The following is a 15,284-nucleotide window of genomic DNA, read 5'->3' as shown; positions in this document are numbered from 1 at the left end:
CCTTTCTCATGCCTCTTTCATTGATTTGAACGTCCTCTGGGAAGTCACGTTCGCTTGTGTTATTCTGCTGTACAGTAGAAGAAAAAACGGGAAAGCACGCAGCCCTTTTCTTTTCTATTTTGTCATCATCGCAAGCGTGGCAAACACTGCTGGCGCACAGACACAATAGCATTCACGGTGAAGAGAACGTTGCGACCGGCACATACATTCACCTCTAAGAAGCATAGCAGACACAGAGCCTTCTCCCTGCTCGAAATTTTTCTCCGCCATCACAATGCAGCGACCACCAGCGGACACGGAGGGGACGACGGCGGCTTACACCTTCCGCCAGCCTCCGCAGGGCTTCCAAAAGCCGAAGTTCCGCGATCCATCAGGACTCAAAGACAGCGAGAAGCAAAATAGCGGCTCACAGCGGTATGGCAACGTCATGAACGACCGCCGTGTGTACCGCGGCAACACTTACGCGAACCCCATCATGTCTACCGCCGCCCGAGCTGAGATGGAGAAGCGGGAGATGGTGGACACGCAGCGGCGCAAGCAGGCCTCGCAGCGCGCTGCCTCGATCAAGCGGCGCAAGCAGCTGGAGTCGGCGCGTCGCCACATGGCCACTCCTGACCCCGGCGAGGGCCGCGAGAACATCCCGATTCAGACTGAGGAGTACCTCGAGGAGCTCACCGACAAGGTGGAGCAGGTAGTGCAGGAGACGCAGACGGACCCGCTGATGGACCGGCCGGCGACGCCGAAGTACATCCCGACCAAGTCTGGCCGCGACGCCGAGACGCAAATCTACGAAGGCGAGCTGTTCCGCTTCGACGAGGCGGTGGAGCCGATTTTGGAGGTGCTGGTCGGCAAGACGCTCGAGCAGGCGATGCTAGAGGTGATGCAGGAGGAGGAACTGGAACTGCTGCGGCAGCAACAAATCGAGTTTGAGCAGCGCCGCAAGGAGGAGTTGCTGGAGGCGCAGAAGCTGGAGTCAGCAGAGCGTCGAAAGTTTGAGGAGAAGGAGCGCCGCAAGAAGCAGGAGATGGAGCGCATCCAGCGGGAGAAGGAAACGCGCGAGAAGCTGCAAGCCCGCCAGTTTGCGAAGGCCTACATGACAAACATGGAAAACCGCGTCATCTCACGCTTGCAAGACGAGGGCTGGTTTGCCGATCGTGTGCTGAACGAAGTGGAGCTCGACTTCTTCCCGTGGCTGATGGGTGAGGTGGACAAGGAGCTAGAGAAGAAGAAGAAGGCTCGCTCGCTTGTAGACGATCTTATTCGTGAGGTCGTGCGCATGAACGCGCTGCAGTTAGAGGAGAGTCGCGCCGCACAGCAAGCGGAATCAGCGTAGCGGAGAAGGAGTACAAGTAAGACCTCCTTTTTAATTAGAAAGGCGCGGTAGACGGCATTTTCTCTCTGCAGCACCGCTTGATGCTTCTTTTTTGTTGTTGTTCTTTTCCCTTTTTGTTTGCAGCAATGTGTAGTTGCGTTGTTGCCCCACATGTATAGTAGACACCAATTGCCTTCACATTTTCCGTCGTGTCTTCTACCCTCTCCCTCGTTGAAAACAGAAGAGAGCTCCCTTGATGTAGCAGTCGTTGGCGAACTGGAGTTGCTTTTTCCAATCCTTGTCAAACACCACTCCGTTTCTTCTGTTTCTTCAAGGACCGCTGCCAAACAAACGGGGAGGGAAGGGGGAGGAGTGGAGATGTACGTCAGGTTGTGTGCTTCATCGATGTAGTTCTTTTCCCGTGTTGTTTGTTTGTTTGTTGAGAACAATAGTTCTAATTATGTACCGTTTTGATCTTGCTGTTCATGCTGACATGACTTTATTGTCTTGCGGGAAAGAAAGGAAAATGAAAGCAGACAGGAAACCAACGCAGCGCATGCGAAGTCGATGGGATAGTCGATTGTAGCGGAGTTGGCGACGGTGGCTTTGTTTTTGTTTTCAGTTGTTCGTGTTGTCTGTATTCGCTGGGTTGGGTGTTGGTCCCTGGGAAGAGCTCCGAGCTGCTGCTTCACAACCGCAAGAACGTGGCGCGAACGTAGTTGCTCTTTTGAACACTTGTAGTGTGCTGTTCGCGGTATATTCGAATCTTTGTACCAACGTAGGTTTCATCGCTCTCTACTTCAACATTCGCATTTCTCCTTCTCTCTCCCTCGTGCGGTTTGCAGTCCGAATGTGCGCGCACTACACGAGTGTGCTGGTGTTTCAAAAGCAAAAGAACGGCTTTTCGCGGCCTAGCGATTGAAGCATTCTATTATTAGTATTTGCCGGGGACACTCTAGTTGGGGCAACCAAGCGGTAGCTGTGGTCAACGCCACCGTTTTTGCTCGCCTCTGTTGTTGCCTAGCGGTTCGGGAGGTTCTCTGTGTTGTGGCGTACTTGTCAAATTTTGTATATACATACATATAGTCGGTCTTGTTTCGATGAAAGCCATATTCTTGCTACCACGGCCTTTTTATTCGTTTCCTTTTTTTCCAATCGCACGATAATTGTTTAATCCGCTGATGTCCGTAACAGCTGTGTCTGCTGCACTGCGCGACGCACTCGAGAAAGGTGATGTGATAGAGCTCGAGCAGGCGCTTGTGGCGGCCGAGGACGCAATGCACGCCTCACCACACGCGCGCAAGGCATCATCGTCGCTCGGAAACCTGATCGCGCGCGCCAAGGACATGTACCTGGTGCACATGGAAGCCTGCCGACGCTACGTGAAGCCGCTGCGGAAGGCGTGCAAGGAGCTGAACGAGCGTGGCATTTTCGAAGCCCTCGTGCAGGCCCGCGGTGCGCCCGATGAGGTGCAGCTGTGCATGTACACCGACCTGTGCAACGCGGAGACACTGCGGCACGAACTTGTCGAGGCGCAAAAGGTGGCCGTGCAGCTGCTGGACGCCACGAGCTCCGACGACATCGACAACTTCCTCTCCGATTGCTCCCCTTTTCTAGAAGATCGCACCATCTTGGTGTTGGTGCAGAGGCGCGAGGACCTGTTGCGCGAAGAGAAGCGCCGACAGGCAGGTCGCATGACGCCTCTGCGCAGCGCTTCCCGCGGGATGGGCGGCAGTGCCCAACGAGGCCGCCGTGACCCCTTAGAGGACATGGGCCGCTACGAACTGGAGGACGCAGGGACGTCGCCGGTCAACGGGCCCCCACGAAGCGCAGCACCGTATGATGCAGGCACGACGATAACGAGCAGTGCCAGCCGTCGAATGACAGAGGGCGGACGGCGCGCCGGTACACCGCTGGCCCACGCAGTACCGCGCAACTCCGGCGTGGGGTCAGAGGCCTACCCGACCATTCGGTACGCGATGGACACGGCGCGCGACAGTGGCCTGCAGCGTGTGATGGCAGAGGGTTCCTCGCCGTGGATGCAGGCGATGCGCACCTTGCGGCAACAGGCCTATGAGGAGGTGGAGCGGGAAGAAAAAGCTACGCGACGGAGGGTGGAGGATGTGGAGGTGGACGGTCGTGCGCGGCTGTACCGGGCGGAGATGCTGGGACGGGTGCAGTGCTGGGCCGACGCAACGCTATTGGGTGAGAAGCACCCCAACGGCACTTTCAGCGGTGACGATGAAACGACAGTGGGAGGAGAAGCAAAAGCACAGAACAGCACAAGACAAGAAAAGGAAACGGAAATGCGGGCTTCCGCGGCAGCCCCGTCGACTGCACCCAAGCCTGAAACCTCGCGGGTCCGTCTACCACTGTCCGCTGCGGCGCCTGCAGCGTCCTCCGTTCCTGTTAGCAGCATCAACCATCAGGCTGGCAACACCCCCACACGGGTCTACTCTCACTCGCTGTCCGCCTACTCACTGCGACCACCACCACCACCGCAGCTGTTTCTCCGGACACCCCTCAACAGAACTCCGCGGTCCGGCGACGCTGAAGAGGCGACACCCGCGGAAGGCGCCATCCTCGGCAGGGCCTTGCGCGCTCAACTGGCTTCGGCGCCGCGCGGCTCTCGGGTGCCGCATTCTAGCAGTGCTGCAGCGCAGAGCACGCCGCGTATGTCGCGCGACACGCCGAACATCTCACCCATCAAAGAAACGAGTACCACCAGCGGAGGGGCCTCCGTGTGGGATCAGGACCCGCTCTTCCACCGCGGTGAAGCGAAACCGGGCTGGGGAGACGGACCGGAAGGACGTACGACGCCGCGCCGTCGCGACTCCAAAAGCAGCGCCGGCACCAACACCCCGTCGGTCACTTCTTTTCCCGCAGATGCCTCGCCGACGTTAGCGCTGCGCCGCATTCAGGCACGTCTGCGTGCGGTGCTGCAGGAGGAGGATATCCATCGTCGCGACATCGAGGGCACCGAGGATTTTGACCGAAGTGTTTTTCTGTTTCCCGTGTCGGCGCGTATTGCGATGTTGCGACGAACGACGGCGAATCGCCTACGGATGTAGGTGGAAAGAAAGATCGAATGTCTTCCACCCTACGGCGCTTCAATGCGAAGGGCCTGGCGACGTTGCATGCGCAGCTGTTCTTCTCCCCCCCCCCCCTTCCGCTCGGTAGCTTATTCTGCTTCTCGCGGATATCATGCAACCCCATGAACGGCAACGGCAGCACCTCGTTAGATGGCCGTGGTCCGTGCTTTTCGACCGTTCTCCTTGTATCGTTAAACTGTATTGTTTTGTTATCATTATTGTGATTCTGAGTTTTTCTTTTTATCTCCTGTCGCTGCTGCGGGAAACACCTGAAGTTTTGTTGTTCTGTTGTTCAGTCAAGAGGAAAATGAACGCAGTACGCTGAATCCACGCAGGGAAAACAACAACCATAACATCATGAAGTTGTCTCGTTTCTCTGCTTCTCTGGGCAAGAACTCTCAATGCAATCGACGCGGCTACCTGCCTTTGGTGCTAACGTCTCCAGAGTCCTTGTGATCTTCACTAACTGCTTAGGAACCTTTAATTGAGTAACCTCTACTGCTTCATCCAAATCTCCTCTCTTCCTCTCTCTTTCTCTCTGGGGGAATAAACGGTGTTTTGCTTTCCAAAAAGCAACGGTGCCTTCAGTTACCTCGACCCATCCACTTTCGTTCGCGCAAAATACAATCGTTTTCTCGTATCATTCTTTCTTTTAAGAAAAAAACTATTTTGCCTTTTTTTCCTTTACGTTTTTTCCTCGTTGACCTCTTTTGGCGGAAGCGAAGACTTCTCTATTGCTTCAAATATAACCTGCTCTTTAGACACTTGCAATATTCTTAGATATGGCGTGTTACACGGTAGTCCGCATTATCGTGCTCATCTTGTCGATCGTGGCCCTCGCGTTCGCAGTCATCGGCGTATTCGTGCCTTTTCTCGTGGTGCCCGCCAGCAAACAGAACGAATTGGACGCGCTCAACATGACGGTGCGGAGTCCCAGCTTCGACATCTCTAAAGATGCGGCGACGCTGCAGAAATTCAGCCAACTCGCCGGTTCGCCGCCGGCGAAAAGCACCATGACACTGTGGAAACTCAAGTATGGGAACGCGAGGGACGGCACAACAACGGTGGACCTTCGTGATGAGTACTTCTCGTGCTACGCGGGCAACATGCTGATTCAAGCTGCGGAGGGCGTTGCCGTCGTAACGTGCGTGCTGGGTGTGGCGAACCTCATCCTGTCCGCCTTCACTTTCACCTTCGCTGCCGTGGTGAAATTCCCCCTGGCGCTGTACTTTTTCTTATCTGGTGCCGCGGCGGCGGTGACATTCGGTATTATGCTAAACCTCTACCTGCATGGGTGGTGCGGTGACGCCTCGATGAAGTCGTCGTATTGGGACCTGACGGCGGGCTTCGCCTTCTACGTCATTTCCTGCGTCCTTTCCCTCGTTGCGAGTGTGCTGACGATGTTTATAGATTAAATGACGTGTGCTACTGTTTTGGGACAGTAACGTGCTTCTTCTTCTTCCTTTTTTTTTTGCTCTCTGCTGTGGAGATGCTGCGCGCTGGCTACGCGCGCGAAGGAAGAGCTAAGAAGTGTGGTTCTTATTCCTTCATTGTGTACCACGCCGTCTTTATTGCCTGTGTTTTCATTGGCTCGTTAATAGCTGTTTTTTTTTCTTTCGTCCTCGAGACCCGTCCTCTTCTTCACCCGTTTCTTCTGCTTGTAATGCGGAAAAATACATCCCCTTTTGCACCGACGAACGGGTTTTTTCTTTTTGGCGCCGTTTCAATGTCTTCTTTTATTGTTTCTGATGCTTCTCTTTTGAGATGCCATGTGCACAGCATGACGCAGTGTTGTTTGCTTGGTTGGTGAGTTTTTGTTGTTGTTGTTCTCACTTCAAGTTACGCCTTTCTTGGCCAAACCCCGTTCACGTGCCGCGATGAACTGCCGACGCACGCGAAAGCGCGACCTTTTTTTCTCTTTCTCTCTGTCCTTTACTTGCAATGTGTACAACAGAATCCGCTCAATGTGAAAGGTGGTGCTGTCGCTGTTTGTTCGCCCTGTGTATTATTGTTGTGCTCCGAAGTAGCAGACGTAGAGTGTGAGTCGAGCACTAGCTGTTGTTGCTGTCCTTTCTCTTTCTTTCTTGACCTAATATATATTTATTTATTCCCACTTGTTGCTTTTCGTATTGTGGCGGAAGTGAACGCAAAGAGCAATAACAGTACTGTCGGAGAGGCGTGACGTAGGTCTTTGCAGTCGACCACGGCAGCGTACGTCGCCTGTTCAAAAGAGATGATGATGAGCGGGATGCCACAGCCACAACAGAAAAGTATGTGGTCTGCTCTCAGTACATTGTGCGGTGTAGCTTCCCATGCTGGTGTTCGTCAGCTCTTTTTTTCCCTACTACCTCCTCTCGCGTCTTGATGTTCCATTGTTGTGTGTTTTACTACTCTTCTGGTATTGTCTGCGCGAGTGCGAGGCAAATCAAATCGACGCTATCCAGCAGCGGCGCAGTTCAAGCTTCTTTCCACATCATATGCATTTACTGCCGTAGTGCTCGTTAGTTCAATCAATTGTCCTACTCACGGCTCGCCGTCGCGACCGCTGAAGGAACGAAAGGAATGTCCACCGCCAACACGCCGTGGGTTGAAAAATATCGCCCCCAGACGGTGTCCGACATCGTCGGCAACACCGAGGCCATCTCACGTTTGCAGGTGATCGCAAAGGAGGGCAATCTGCCGAACCTGCTTCTCTGCGGCCCCCCGGGGACGGGCAAGACAACGAGCATGCTGTGCTTAGCTCGGGACTTGCTGCTACAGAGCAGCGCCGCAGCATCCGCCACCGCCACACTAGACAAGACCAGGGGCAAAGACATCCTCAAGGACGCGGTGCTGGAGCTGAACGCCAGCGACGACCGTGGGTTGGATGTGGTGCGGGAGAAAATCAAGCTCTTTGCGCAAACCAAGAAGACGCTTCCGAAGAAGTTCTTTACGAGCGGCGAGGGGGCGCAGGCGGCGGAGCAGGTCGTCCACCTTCACAAGATGGTGCTGCTGGACGAGGCGGATAGCATGACACCCGCTGCCCAGCAGGCGCTGCGTCGGACGATGGAGCTGCACAGCAGCACTACGCGTTTTGCTTTTGCGTGCAACAACAGCAGTAAAATTATCGAGCCGATCCAGTCGCGCTGCGCCGTGGTTCGCTTCAAGAAACTTGGCGACGCGGATATCCTTCGGCGGCTCGTGTACGTGATACAGCAGGAAAACGTGTCTTACACAGACGACGGCTTGGAAGCGCTGTTGTACCTCGCGGAAGGTGACCTGCGTCAGGCGATGAACTCCCTGCAGGCGACGCACACCGGCTACGGTCTCGTGAACGCGGACAACGTGTTCAAGGTGTGCGATCAACCACATCCGGTGCTGGTGGAGAACATCATAGCGGCCTGTGTAACGAAGCGCAGCATCGAGGAGGCGCATAAGGAAATGAATCGACTGCTCAATCGCGGCTACGCACCGGCGGACGTCATCGCGACGTTCTTCAAGGTGGTGCAAACCAACGCGCGCTTATTCCGTAGCGAACTGCAGCAGTTGGAAGTGCTGAAAGTCGTGGGTGAGACGACGATGCGCATTGCGGAGGGCGTGGGCACACCGCTGCAGTTGGCGGCGATGCTGGCACGCATGATCGCCGCGGTGGAGAATAACGAATCATAGATGACACATACACTCATAAAAAAATACGAGAAGTAGCTAAGTAGACAACGAGAAGCGTAAAGCTCCCGACACCCATCCAAACCCCACCCGTGAAGGTAGTTTTGTGTCCTTTGTTGCTTTCCGCGGGTGGGTACGGTGACAGCATTTGGGAAAGAAGATCCATGGTGTTTTCTTATGTGAGCAAAACGGGAATGTACATGAAAGGGCAGCTGCTATTAGTACACCTTTCGTCGCTATTTCAAGTAGATGTGTTGTCTTACTGTAGAACACTCACACACACACACACGGAGAAGATACCTATCAGAGCAGCCACTTCTTCCACAGGGTCTTCACTTTGCTTCCCTGCTTTAGCATCTTACACAAACTCGGATCTTTCTCTCCTGCTGTACTCCTTCTCTTTTTGTTTCTTGTTGCTGAAGCAGTCATTTAATACACTCCAAACACTTTCTCCCCCTTCTTTTCTACATTCAACGTCACGGGGAAACGTTGTTGCGCAAGCGGGGACGAAAATAATATAGGAAGAGGCAGCGAGCGTTTAGCGTTTGGGATCTCACAGCACCCGACGTTTGTTCATGTCATACACACCTCCCTCTGCTTTTGCTTTCCGTAGTTCTCTTTCTTTGTAGGACTTTAGTTTTCTCTTCATCATGAGTGAGGAGGCGAAAAACCTCGGCGGCAAGCTCGACCCCGTCGACGTCATGGCCCTGAGCGCCGCCTACGAGCCGGAGGTGCTGCTCGGCGAGGGCACCTACGGCGTCGTCTTCCGCGCCCGCAACAAAGCCACAGGAGCGAAGTATGCCATCAAGAAGCTCCGTCTCGACGGCTTCTCGGAGGGCGTGCCGGCGACCACAATTCGTGAGGTGACGCTGCTGCACGACCTGAGCGACAACCCGAACGTGGTGCGCCTTTTGGATGTGGTGTGCAGCGAGCACCGTGTGTATCTTGTCTTTGAATTGCTCGATGAGGATCTGCGCGCCTTTATTAAGCGCTACCGCCCCGTGCACGGTGAGAAACCGACAAACGGCACGGCTGTGCCTCTCTCCTTTGTTCGCGACTTTACGCGCCACATGCTCTACGCGCTGTGGACCTGCCACAACAACCGCATTATCCACCGTGACCTGAAGCCGGGCAACATCCTTGTCGCCAACTACAAGGACAAAAAGACCGGGGAAACGAAGTTTTACGTGAAACTCGCCGACTTCGGCCTGGCCCGCACCTTCGAGATGTCGGTGCAGACCTACACCCACGAGGTCATGACCCTGTGGTACCGCTCGCCGGAGATCATCCTCGGCGAGCGCCATTACACCCCGGCGGCGGATGTCTGGTCCGTCGGCTGCATTGTGGCGGAGATGATTCTCGGCTACTCGCTCTTTCGCGGAGAAAACTCACGGGATCAGTTGGACAAGATCTTCTACGTCGTCGGTACGCCGACGGAGCAGACGTGGCCGGGCGTGACGAAGCTGCCCGGATACGATCGAAACTTTAAGGTGTTCCACGTGGCACCGCTGCCAACGAGGCTGCGTGACTACGACGAGAAGGCGGTGGAGTTCATCGCGTATCTGCTTGTCACCAATCCGAAGCTGCGGCCCACCATTCCAGAAATTCTAGAGCACCCTTTTCTGCGAGACGAGCCGCAATAAGCGTGCGTTCGCCTCTCATGCGTTCGGCTTTTCCTCCTCCTCCCTCTAACTGTTGTAGTGGTCATTTTCTTTTTACTGTTTGCGTCCTATTAGACTGCGTTGTCAAACGAAAAAAAAAAATAGATGCTGTGTTGGCGCCCCTTTCATTCGCTTCTCGGTGCTCTGAGCCGCTTGTTGACTCCGCGTCATCACGTTTGGGGACTGCCGCGCGCCTTTCATGCAGCCAGCCCGCGCGTAGCGAAAGGCACAACAACACCGTCTGGCACCGTCTTTTTTTTTTGCTGAGCACAGTCAACCATCGTTGCGGTGGACGCCTACTCGTCTTGTACCTCATCGGAGTAATTCGTATGGAGGGGCCTCATCGGTTGTGTCACATAGCGAGGTCAGCACACCATGACGTGAGGACAAAGGAAAATACAAAAACGAAACTGCGTGTCATGGTGCCTTTCCCACCTCTACAGTCTGCCTATTTCACTGTTCTTCCTCGCCTAGTTTGTTTTCTTTTCCTGTCTACCTCTCCTTTACAATCCGTTCTCACCCTTGACCAGCGTGCGGCATAGCAATCTCTTGAGACAAAAATACCGCGTGTGCTTCGGTGGCGCAGCTCCGGGCGGGGACAAAAGCGCTCCCCTGCGTTGATCCTCCACCTTCGTCACAATACGAACATTTCCCACCAGCCCATCGAATATTGAGCGCACGATACGCACCACAACCTCGAATCGACGAGCCATCACGCTGTGTAGCTGCTCTGCCTTTCAACACCGATAGCCGAAGACTATGGATGCCTCTGTCATAACGCCGGCGGACAATACGCAGGTGGCACCGGCGCAGAAGCCGGTGTCGTCTCCGAAATCCCCTGTAGCGGCTTCCTCGCCGCTAGAGTCAGCAGCGACGTACGAAAACATGTGCGGTATTTGCCTCACCGAAATCCACCGCGTCGACAACCCGCGCGGTCGCCTCAACTCCTGCGACCACTCCTTCTGCTCCTACTGCATTAAAGAGTGGGCGAAGAACACCAACGTCTGCCCGCTGTGCAAGGCTCGCTTCACCCGCATCTATACGTTGAACCCGGCCACGCAGCAGGAGGAGGAGACGAAGGTGCGCAAACGCAACTACAAGGCGTGGGAGCTGTCGTACTCCGACGGCGAGGACGAAGAGGAGCAGGAAGACGCAGTGCGTCGTGCGCCTGACTCGTCAGGGCAGGTCGTGTGTGATATCTGCCAGCAATCGCACAATGCTGCTCGGATGATCTTCTGCGACCGACGGCAGTGCCCATATGCGGCACATCTCGACTGTCTCGGCTTGGCGGAGCGACCTACTACGTTTCTCTGCCCACGATGCACGCAGCTGCGTGAGCAGGAAAATGAAGCGGATGCCGCTGCTGAAGCGATCGTCAGCCCGTCGACGGTGCATTCCCCCGTCACGTCGGCAGCAACGTCGGCGAAGACGGTGGCGGCACCTACTCGCACGGCGCCTGCGCAACGAGCTGCAACATCGCTGGCGCCCGCGCCATCCTCAGCGGCAAGAGCAACATCAACTGCTGCTGACGCATCACGACGGACCACTGCGCGTCCAAGAAATACATCTGTTCGCAGTCCTCTTCCTCTGTTGTCTTCTACTGCACGGACTGTGGAACCGCGGCCAGAATCGCGTGCCTTATACGGAGGCAGTCGCAGCACCAGCAGCTCTAGTTCATCGTCATCATCATCGTCATTATCGTCGTCGCACGCAACCGCATCCGTTGTCGTGCCACGAGCGCGCGTTGACTTCTCAAAGCCGCACATTCTTCTTGCTCCGCCGCCAACATCGATGCAGCCAAGTCACGTACACAGTCACCGGGAGAACCCCCCCAGTGCAGATGAGGTGGAAGACGAGCTTTACTTTCTCTCCCCAACCTCCCACGCGGTGGCGGCCGCCATCGGGCTCGAAAGGTTCAAGACAGGGCACGCCGCGGAAGCCCAAACACGCCGCCAGCGCGAGCGCGCCAAGGCGGAGCGGCTAGAAGCGGCCTACCGCGTCAGTCGGGGCAACCTGGACTACAGCGACGGACGCAAGCGGCCGCATCGCACCGCCGCGGAGGACTTCTCCGTCGAATTGGATTCCATGGAGAAGGAGTTCACTGAGCCAAAGCTGCGGTACGCGTTGGAGGAGCGCATGGTGCGTCGCTGGGCCGCGGAAATCCTCCCTGTGCTGCGCCACCGGCGCCACGTCGAAGGCGACACCGTCACCTCCGAAGCGGACATGTGGAGCCAGGCCACTGCACAGGCACGGAAGATGGTGCGCGAGAAGCTGGATGCGAAGGGCGCTGCGCTGCGTCGCCGGCGTGAGCAACTCGTGCGTGCCCAGGCAAACAGGGAGGCCGCCGCCTTGGCGAAGCTGGCCCGCACCATCGCCCAGCATCGTGAGCGAGACCAGCAGGGCCACCCGCGTCTTTGAGGCTCTTTTTTCTTTTTAGTCTGCATCGCACGACGACGCGTGGTGTTGTCAGAAGTGTACGCTTAAGGCGAGACTCAGCCGTTTCGGCCGCAACGTGCCCGGCCGTAGAGCAGCGGACTGTGTTGCTCACGTGCTACTTGCGCTGTTATTACCACTGGTGGCGATATTCTCTTTCTCTTTACCTCATACACTTTCTTTTCCGTAACCGCTTCCAATTTCCGTGCCTGGCGAAGTAGGTCTCAGAAGAAACCGACAACAACAGAAAATAGAATGCATCACCGTGTTACCGGCGGTAACGCACGAGTTGCTTCTCTCGCTTCTCTATCCTCTTCCAAGGGAGGGTTCCTCGCCATTCATACAGCACACAGAGTGGCAGACGCGATCACCCAAGAGGAACCGATGAAAAGAACGTTTCTCTTCGACACAGCGACGTACATGAACTTGCGCTGTTTTCAATTCCCAATTTCTTCGTTGTTGTTGCGTGTGGTGCCTGAAAATTGAAGTATCGCAAGTGAGGTGGGAATTCTCAAGGGGTCAAAAATAATTAAACAGACGATTCTTTAAAACTGATAGCGAGAACATATTCTCCCACACCAACTACCGCATAACACAAAACAAGGCTCATCGACACACACACACACACATACACACACATACACAGCTGCCCAGAAGCAACACCTTAGGCTCTTCATAAAGACTGATTGTCATTTCCAAGCGCCGTTAGTTCACGAACCGTTAGGGGGCTCCGCTACGGTAATGGCGTCTTTCTCCCCGTTGTCATCCTCATCTAGGGTAATCGCACATGAGAGGGTTCTGCGCTGCGTGTACGAGTTCCTCGATGAAAACGGCTATCAACAGTCGCTGCGTGCCCTCCAGGCAGAATCGAAAATTCCCTACAACGTCATTCACGTCGCACAGGATAGCGGCGATAATACTCGTAATGACGGCAGCGGCGGCACCGCGGCGCATTCGGCAGCGAGCCAGGCAAACCTACCTGGTAGCAAGAAGATGTCCGGCAAAGAGTTCGCGCGTCCGTCTGAGCACGGCCTGGAGGCGGCAGTAATGGAAGGCAGCTGGGCGGAGGTCCTACACGTGTACGTGGACGGTCTGCTGCTTCCGGAGGAGGTGAAGGCGACGCTGTACGAGGTCATCCTGGAGGAAATGGTGGAGCTGCACGGCTTAGTGCCGGCTGCCCGCTCGCTGCTCCTCAACGCGCCGATCTTTCAGCTCATGAAGGTCGACACCCCAGCCCGGTACATACGGCTGGAGAAGATGATTGAGCAAGGGCAGCGCACGATGGCGGAGGGCACGGCGGGGACGCGGCGGGTGACAGCCGAAATGCGCCAGCGACGCACCGCGCTGTTACAACAGCTCAAAACGGCGATTCGGTTCAGCACCGACGCGCCGGTGGGCCGCTTAGCCGCGGCACTTGCACGGGCCGCTGCACCAGGCGGAGCTGCACGCAACGGTGTGTCGGCGTCGACGTCGGAGGCTACGCAGCCGTCACGCAAGCGGGATCGGCCGTCGGAGCTGCCCGGCGACACGGCGTGGGCGGACACGTTTCTGCAGTACCCGCTGGCCGCTCCGAAAGAGGTGCGGCGTCGATTTCCGTACCATGGACAGCAGGCCGCCTGCTGCTGCGCACCGCTGCTGCTGGAGGAGAAGTTGCTGCTGGTTGGGCGTGCGGATGGCGTGGTGGACGTTGCGAACACGGAGAACGGCGAGGTGACGGGCAACTCGCTGCGCCACACGGAAGGGGTGTTGTCCCTCGCACGAGACACCGCCGAAGGCGCGGACGCGGGTGTGGAGTGGGTCGCCGTGGGCTACCGGGACGGGTGGGTGAAGGTGTACAATCTGGAGACTCGAAAGCTTGTGCGGCGCTTTGAGAGGGCGCACACGGCGGGTGTCACGACGCTCTTCTTCACGGGACCACGAACGGTTGAGGGGCTGTCACGGCATCAGTCGCTGCTCGTCTCCGGCTCCTTCGACGGCGCCGTGCGTGTGCTGGACATTGCGGCGGGGGCGCCGGTCTGCACGGTGGCGAACTGCCACGCCAGCGCCTTTGTGCACTCCCTCCTGCCGCTCACGAACGTCGACCGAAGCGGGAACGCGCGCTTTTGCTTTGTAAGCAGCGGAAATGACGGCACGGTGGCGCTGTGGCGTCTCGAAGACGGGCGCACGACCGATGAGCACGACGTTGGGGTGGTGGCGGTACACCGCGTACAGGATCCGGTTCCGCTGGGCCAGCTACACAGCGAGCTGCGGGACGCGGTGCCCACTCAACTCTACGGCCTTGGTGCTCTCTCCTCCTCCTTTTCGGCCGCCAATGACGCGCCTCACGAGACAGGTGTACTGCTCAAGGAGAGAGTGATCGCCACGCACGACGTGCTCCTGCTCACCCGCGCGGGCCACGCCGCTGTCTGCCGCATGTCGGTGAACGATGAAGGCAGCCACTACTTCTCCCCCACGCTTCAGGTGCTCTGCATCATCGTGACGGCCCGTCCCCTCCGCTCTGCCTTCCCGCATGTGCACAGTGTGGTGTCGCTGCCGGTGCCGCTGCTGTCCCTCTACGCTGCCGACAGCGAGGGCACGGTCAGTCTGCACAACATTGAAATGAAGTGGTGCAACGCCGAGCAGTGGGCGGACTTTGGGGGCTGCATGAAGGTGAAGGAGGCGGCGGACCAGAGCTCCGTAGTGATCGTGGAGGTTGGCAAGGCGGTGAAGGACCTGCATGTAACCTGTGTCTGGCCCACGTCCCAGCACCAGCCGTCGAGCGTGATCGCTTATGGGCCGTCGCTGTCGGCCGTGTACGACATCTGGTAAGCGTAAACTGCGATGAGTTTTCTTTCTTCGTTGTTGTTCTGAGTGCTGAATGGACTCTGGTGCACCCGCACTTACGCAACGGAGAGGTGAAAAGTGCCGAGTTGCTGTTGTTTGTGTTGCAGTCTTTTGAAATCGGACAATGTGAGAAAAAAAGAACACCTCGGCTGTTTCGCTGGAAGAGCAGAACGGCAGAAGGCACTACGTGACACGTGAAAGGCTGTAGCAACAACGTGGCAGATGCGTACGTGTCAGCATTCTTCCAATGTCGTCAAATGTGGTTGACCTCTCAGCCCCCGCAGACGCTCCCGCTCGGGCTTACTATGGCGTCTTTGT

At 56.5% G+C, this 15,284-nt stretch overlaps 7 protein-coding genes across 11 annotated transcripts; all 7 read left to right on the top strand.

Annotated features, from left to right (window-relative positions):
* Nucleotides 1-43: 43 nt before the first annotated feature.
* Nucleotides 44-1,333, top strand: ABB37_09803 (putative radial spoke protein 3; the record flags this gene model as incomplete). Its single annotated transcript, XM_015809440.1, has 1 exon — nt 44-1,333. Exon 1 carries the CDS (start codon nt 275-277, stop codon nt 1,331-1,333), a length of 1,059 nt encoding a protein of 352 aa, XP_015651922.1. The 5' UTR covers nt 44-274.
* An 823-nt stretch (nt 1,334-2,156) lies between these two features.
* On the top strand, nt 2,157-4,383 carry ABB37_09802 (hypothetical protein; the record flags this gene model as incomplete). Its single annotated transcript, XM_015809439.1, has 1 exon — nt 2,157-4,383. Exon 1 carries the CDS (start codon nt 2,494-2,496, stop codon nt 4,381-4,383), a length of 1,890 nt encoding a protein of 629 aa, XP_015651921.1. The 5' UTR covers nt 2,157-2,493.
* A 593-nt stretch (nt 4,384-4,976) lies between these two features.
* ABB37_09801 (hypothetical protein) lies at nt 4,977-5,819 on the top strand (the record flags this gene model as incomplete). Its single annotated transcript, XM_015809438.1, has 1 exon — nt 4,977-5,819. Exon 1 carries the CDS (start codon nt 5,187-5,189, stop codon nt 5,817-5,819), a length of 633 nt encoding a protein of 210 aa, XP_015651920.1. The 5' UTR covers nt 4,977-5,186.
* A 998-nt stretch (nt 5,820-6,817) lies between these two features.
* On the top strand, nt 6,818-8,052 carry ABB37_09800 (putative replication factor C subunit 4; the record flags this gene model as incomplete). Of its 3 annotated transcripts, none has more annotated exons than XM_015809437.1 (1): nt 6,818-8,052. In XM_015809437.1, the coding sequence occupies exon 1, from the start codon at nt 6,967-6,969 to the stop codon at nt 8,050-8,052; it is 1,086 nt and encodes a 361-aa protein (XP_015651919.1). In that variant the 5' UTR covers nt 6,818-6,966. The 3 variants fall into 3 exon arrangements, with proteins under 3 accessions (XP_015651919.1, XP_015651918.1, XP_015651917.1); XM_015809436.1 differs by having other exon boundaries at nt 6,824-8,052; XM_015809435.1 differs by having other exon boundaries at nt 6,848-8,052.
* A 418-nt stretch (nt 8,053-8,470) lies between these two features.
* On the top strand, nt 8,471-9,692 carry ABB37_09799 (putative Protein kinase; the record flags this gene model as incomplete). The annotated part of the gene is made up of 1 exon (XM_015809434.1): nt 8,471-9,692. The coding sequence occupies exon 1, from the start codon at nt 8,700-8,702 to the stop codon at nt 9,690-9,692; it is 993 nt and encodes a 330-aa protein (XP_015651916.1). The 5' UTR covers nt 8,471-8,699.
* A 491-nt stretch (nt 9,693-10,183) lies between these two features.
* Nucleotides 10,184-12,128, top strand: ABB37_09798 (hypothetical protein; the record flags this gene model as incomplete). 3 transcript variants are annotated; one of them, XM_015809433.1, is made up of 1 exon in its annotated part: nt 10,184-12,128. In XM_015809433.1, the coding sequence occupies exon 1, from the start codon at nt 10,470-10,472 to the stop codon at nt 12,126-12,128; it is 1,659 nt and encodes a 552-aa protein (XP_015651915.1). In that variant the 5' UTR covers nt 10,184-10,469. The 3 variants fall into 3 exon arrangements, with proteins under 3 accessions (XP_015651915.1, XP_015651914.1, XP_015651913.1); XM_015809432.1 differs by having other exon boundaries at nt 10,240-12,128; XM_015809431.1 differs by having other exon boundaries at nt 10,252-12,128.
* Nucleotides 12,129-12,630: 502 nt separating this feature from the next.
* Nucleotides 12,631-14,951, top strand: ABB37_09797 (hypothetical protein; the record flags this gene model as incomplete). The annotated part of the gene is made up of 1 exon (XM_015809430.1): nt 12,631-14,951. Exon 1 carries the CDS (start codon nt 12,885-12,887, stop codon nt 14,949-14,951), a length of 2,067 nt encoding a protein of 688 aa, XP_015651912.1. The 5' UTR covers nt 12,631-12,884.
* Nucleotides 14,952-15,284: the final 333 nt, after the last annotated feature.

This window comes from Leptomonas pyrrhocoris (assembly GCF_001293395.1).
Source record: "Leptomonas pyrrhocoris isolate H10 chromosome Unknown, whole genome shotgun sequence".
Lineage (NCBI taxonomy): Eukaryota > Euglenozoa > Kinetoplastea > Trypanosomatida > Trypanosomatidae > Leptomonas > Leptomonas pyrrhocoris.
This window is presented reverse-complemented; position numbering and strand designations above follow the sequence as displayed.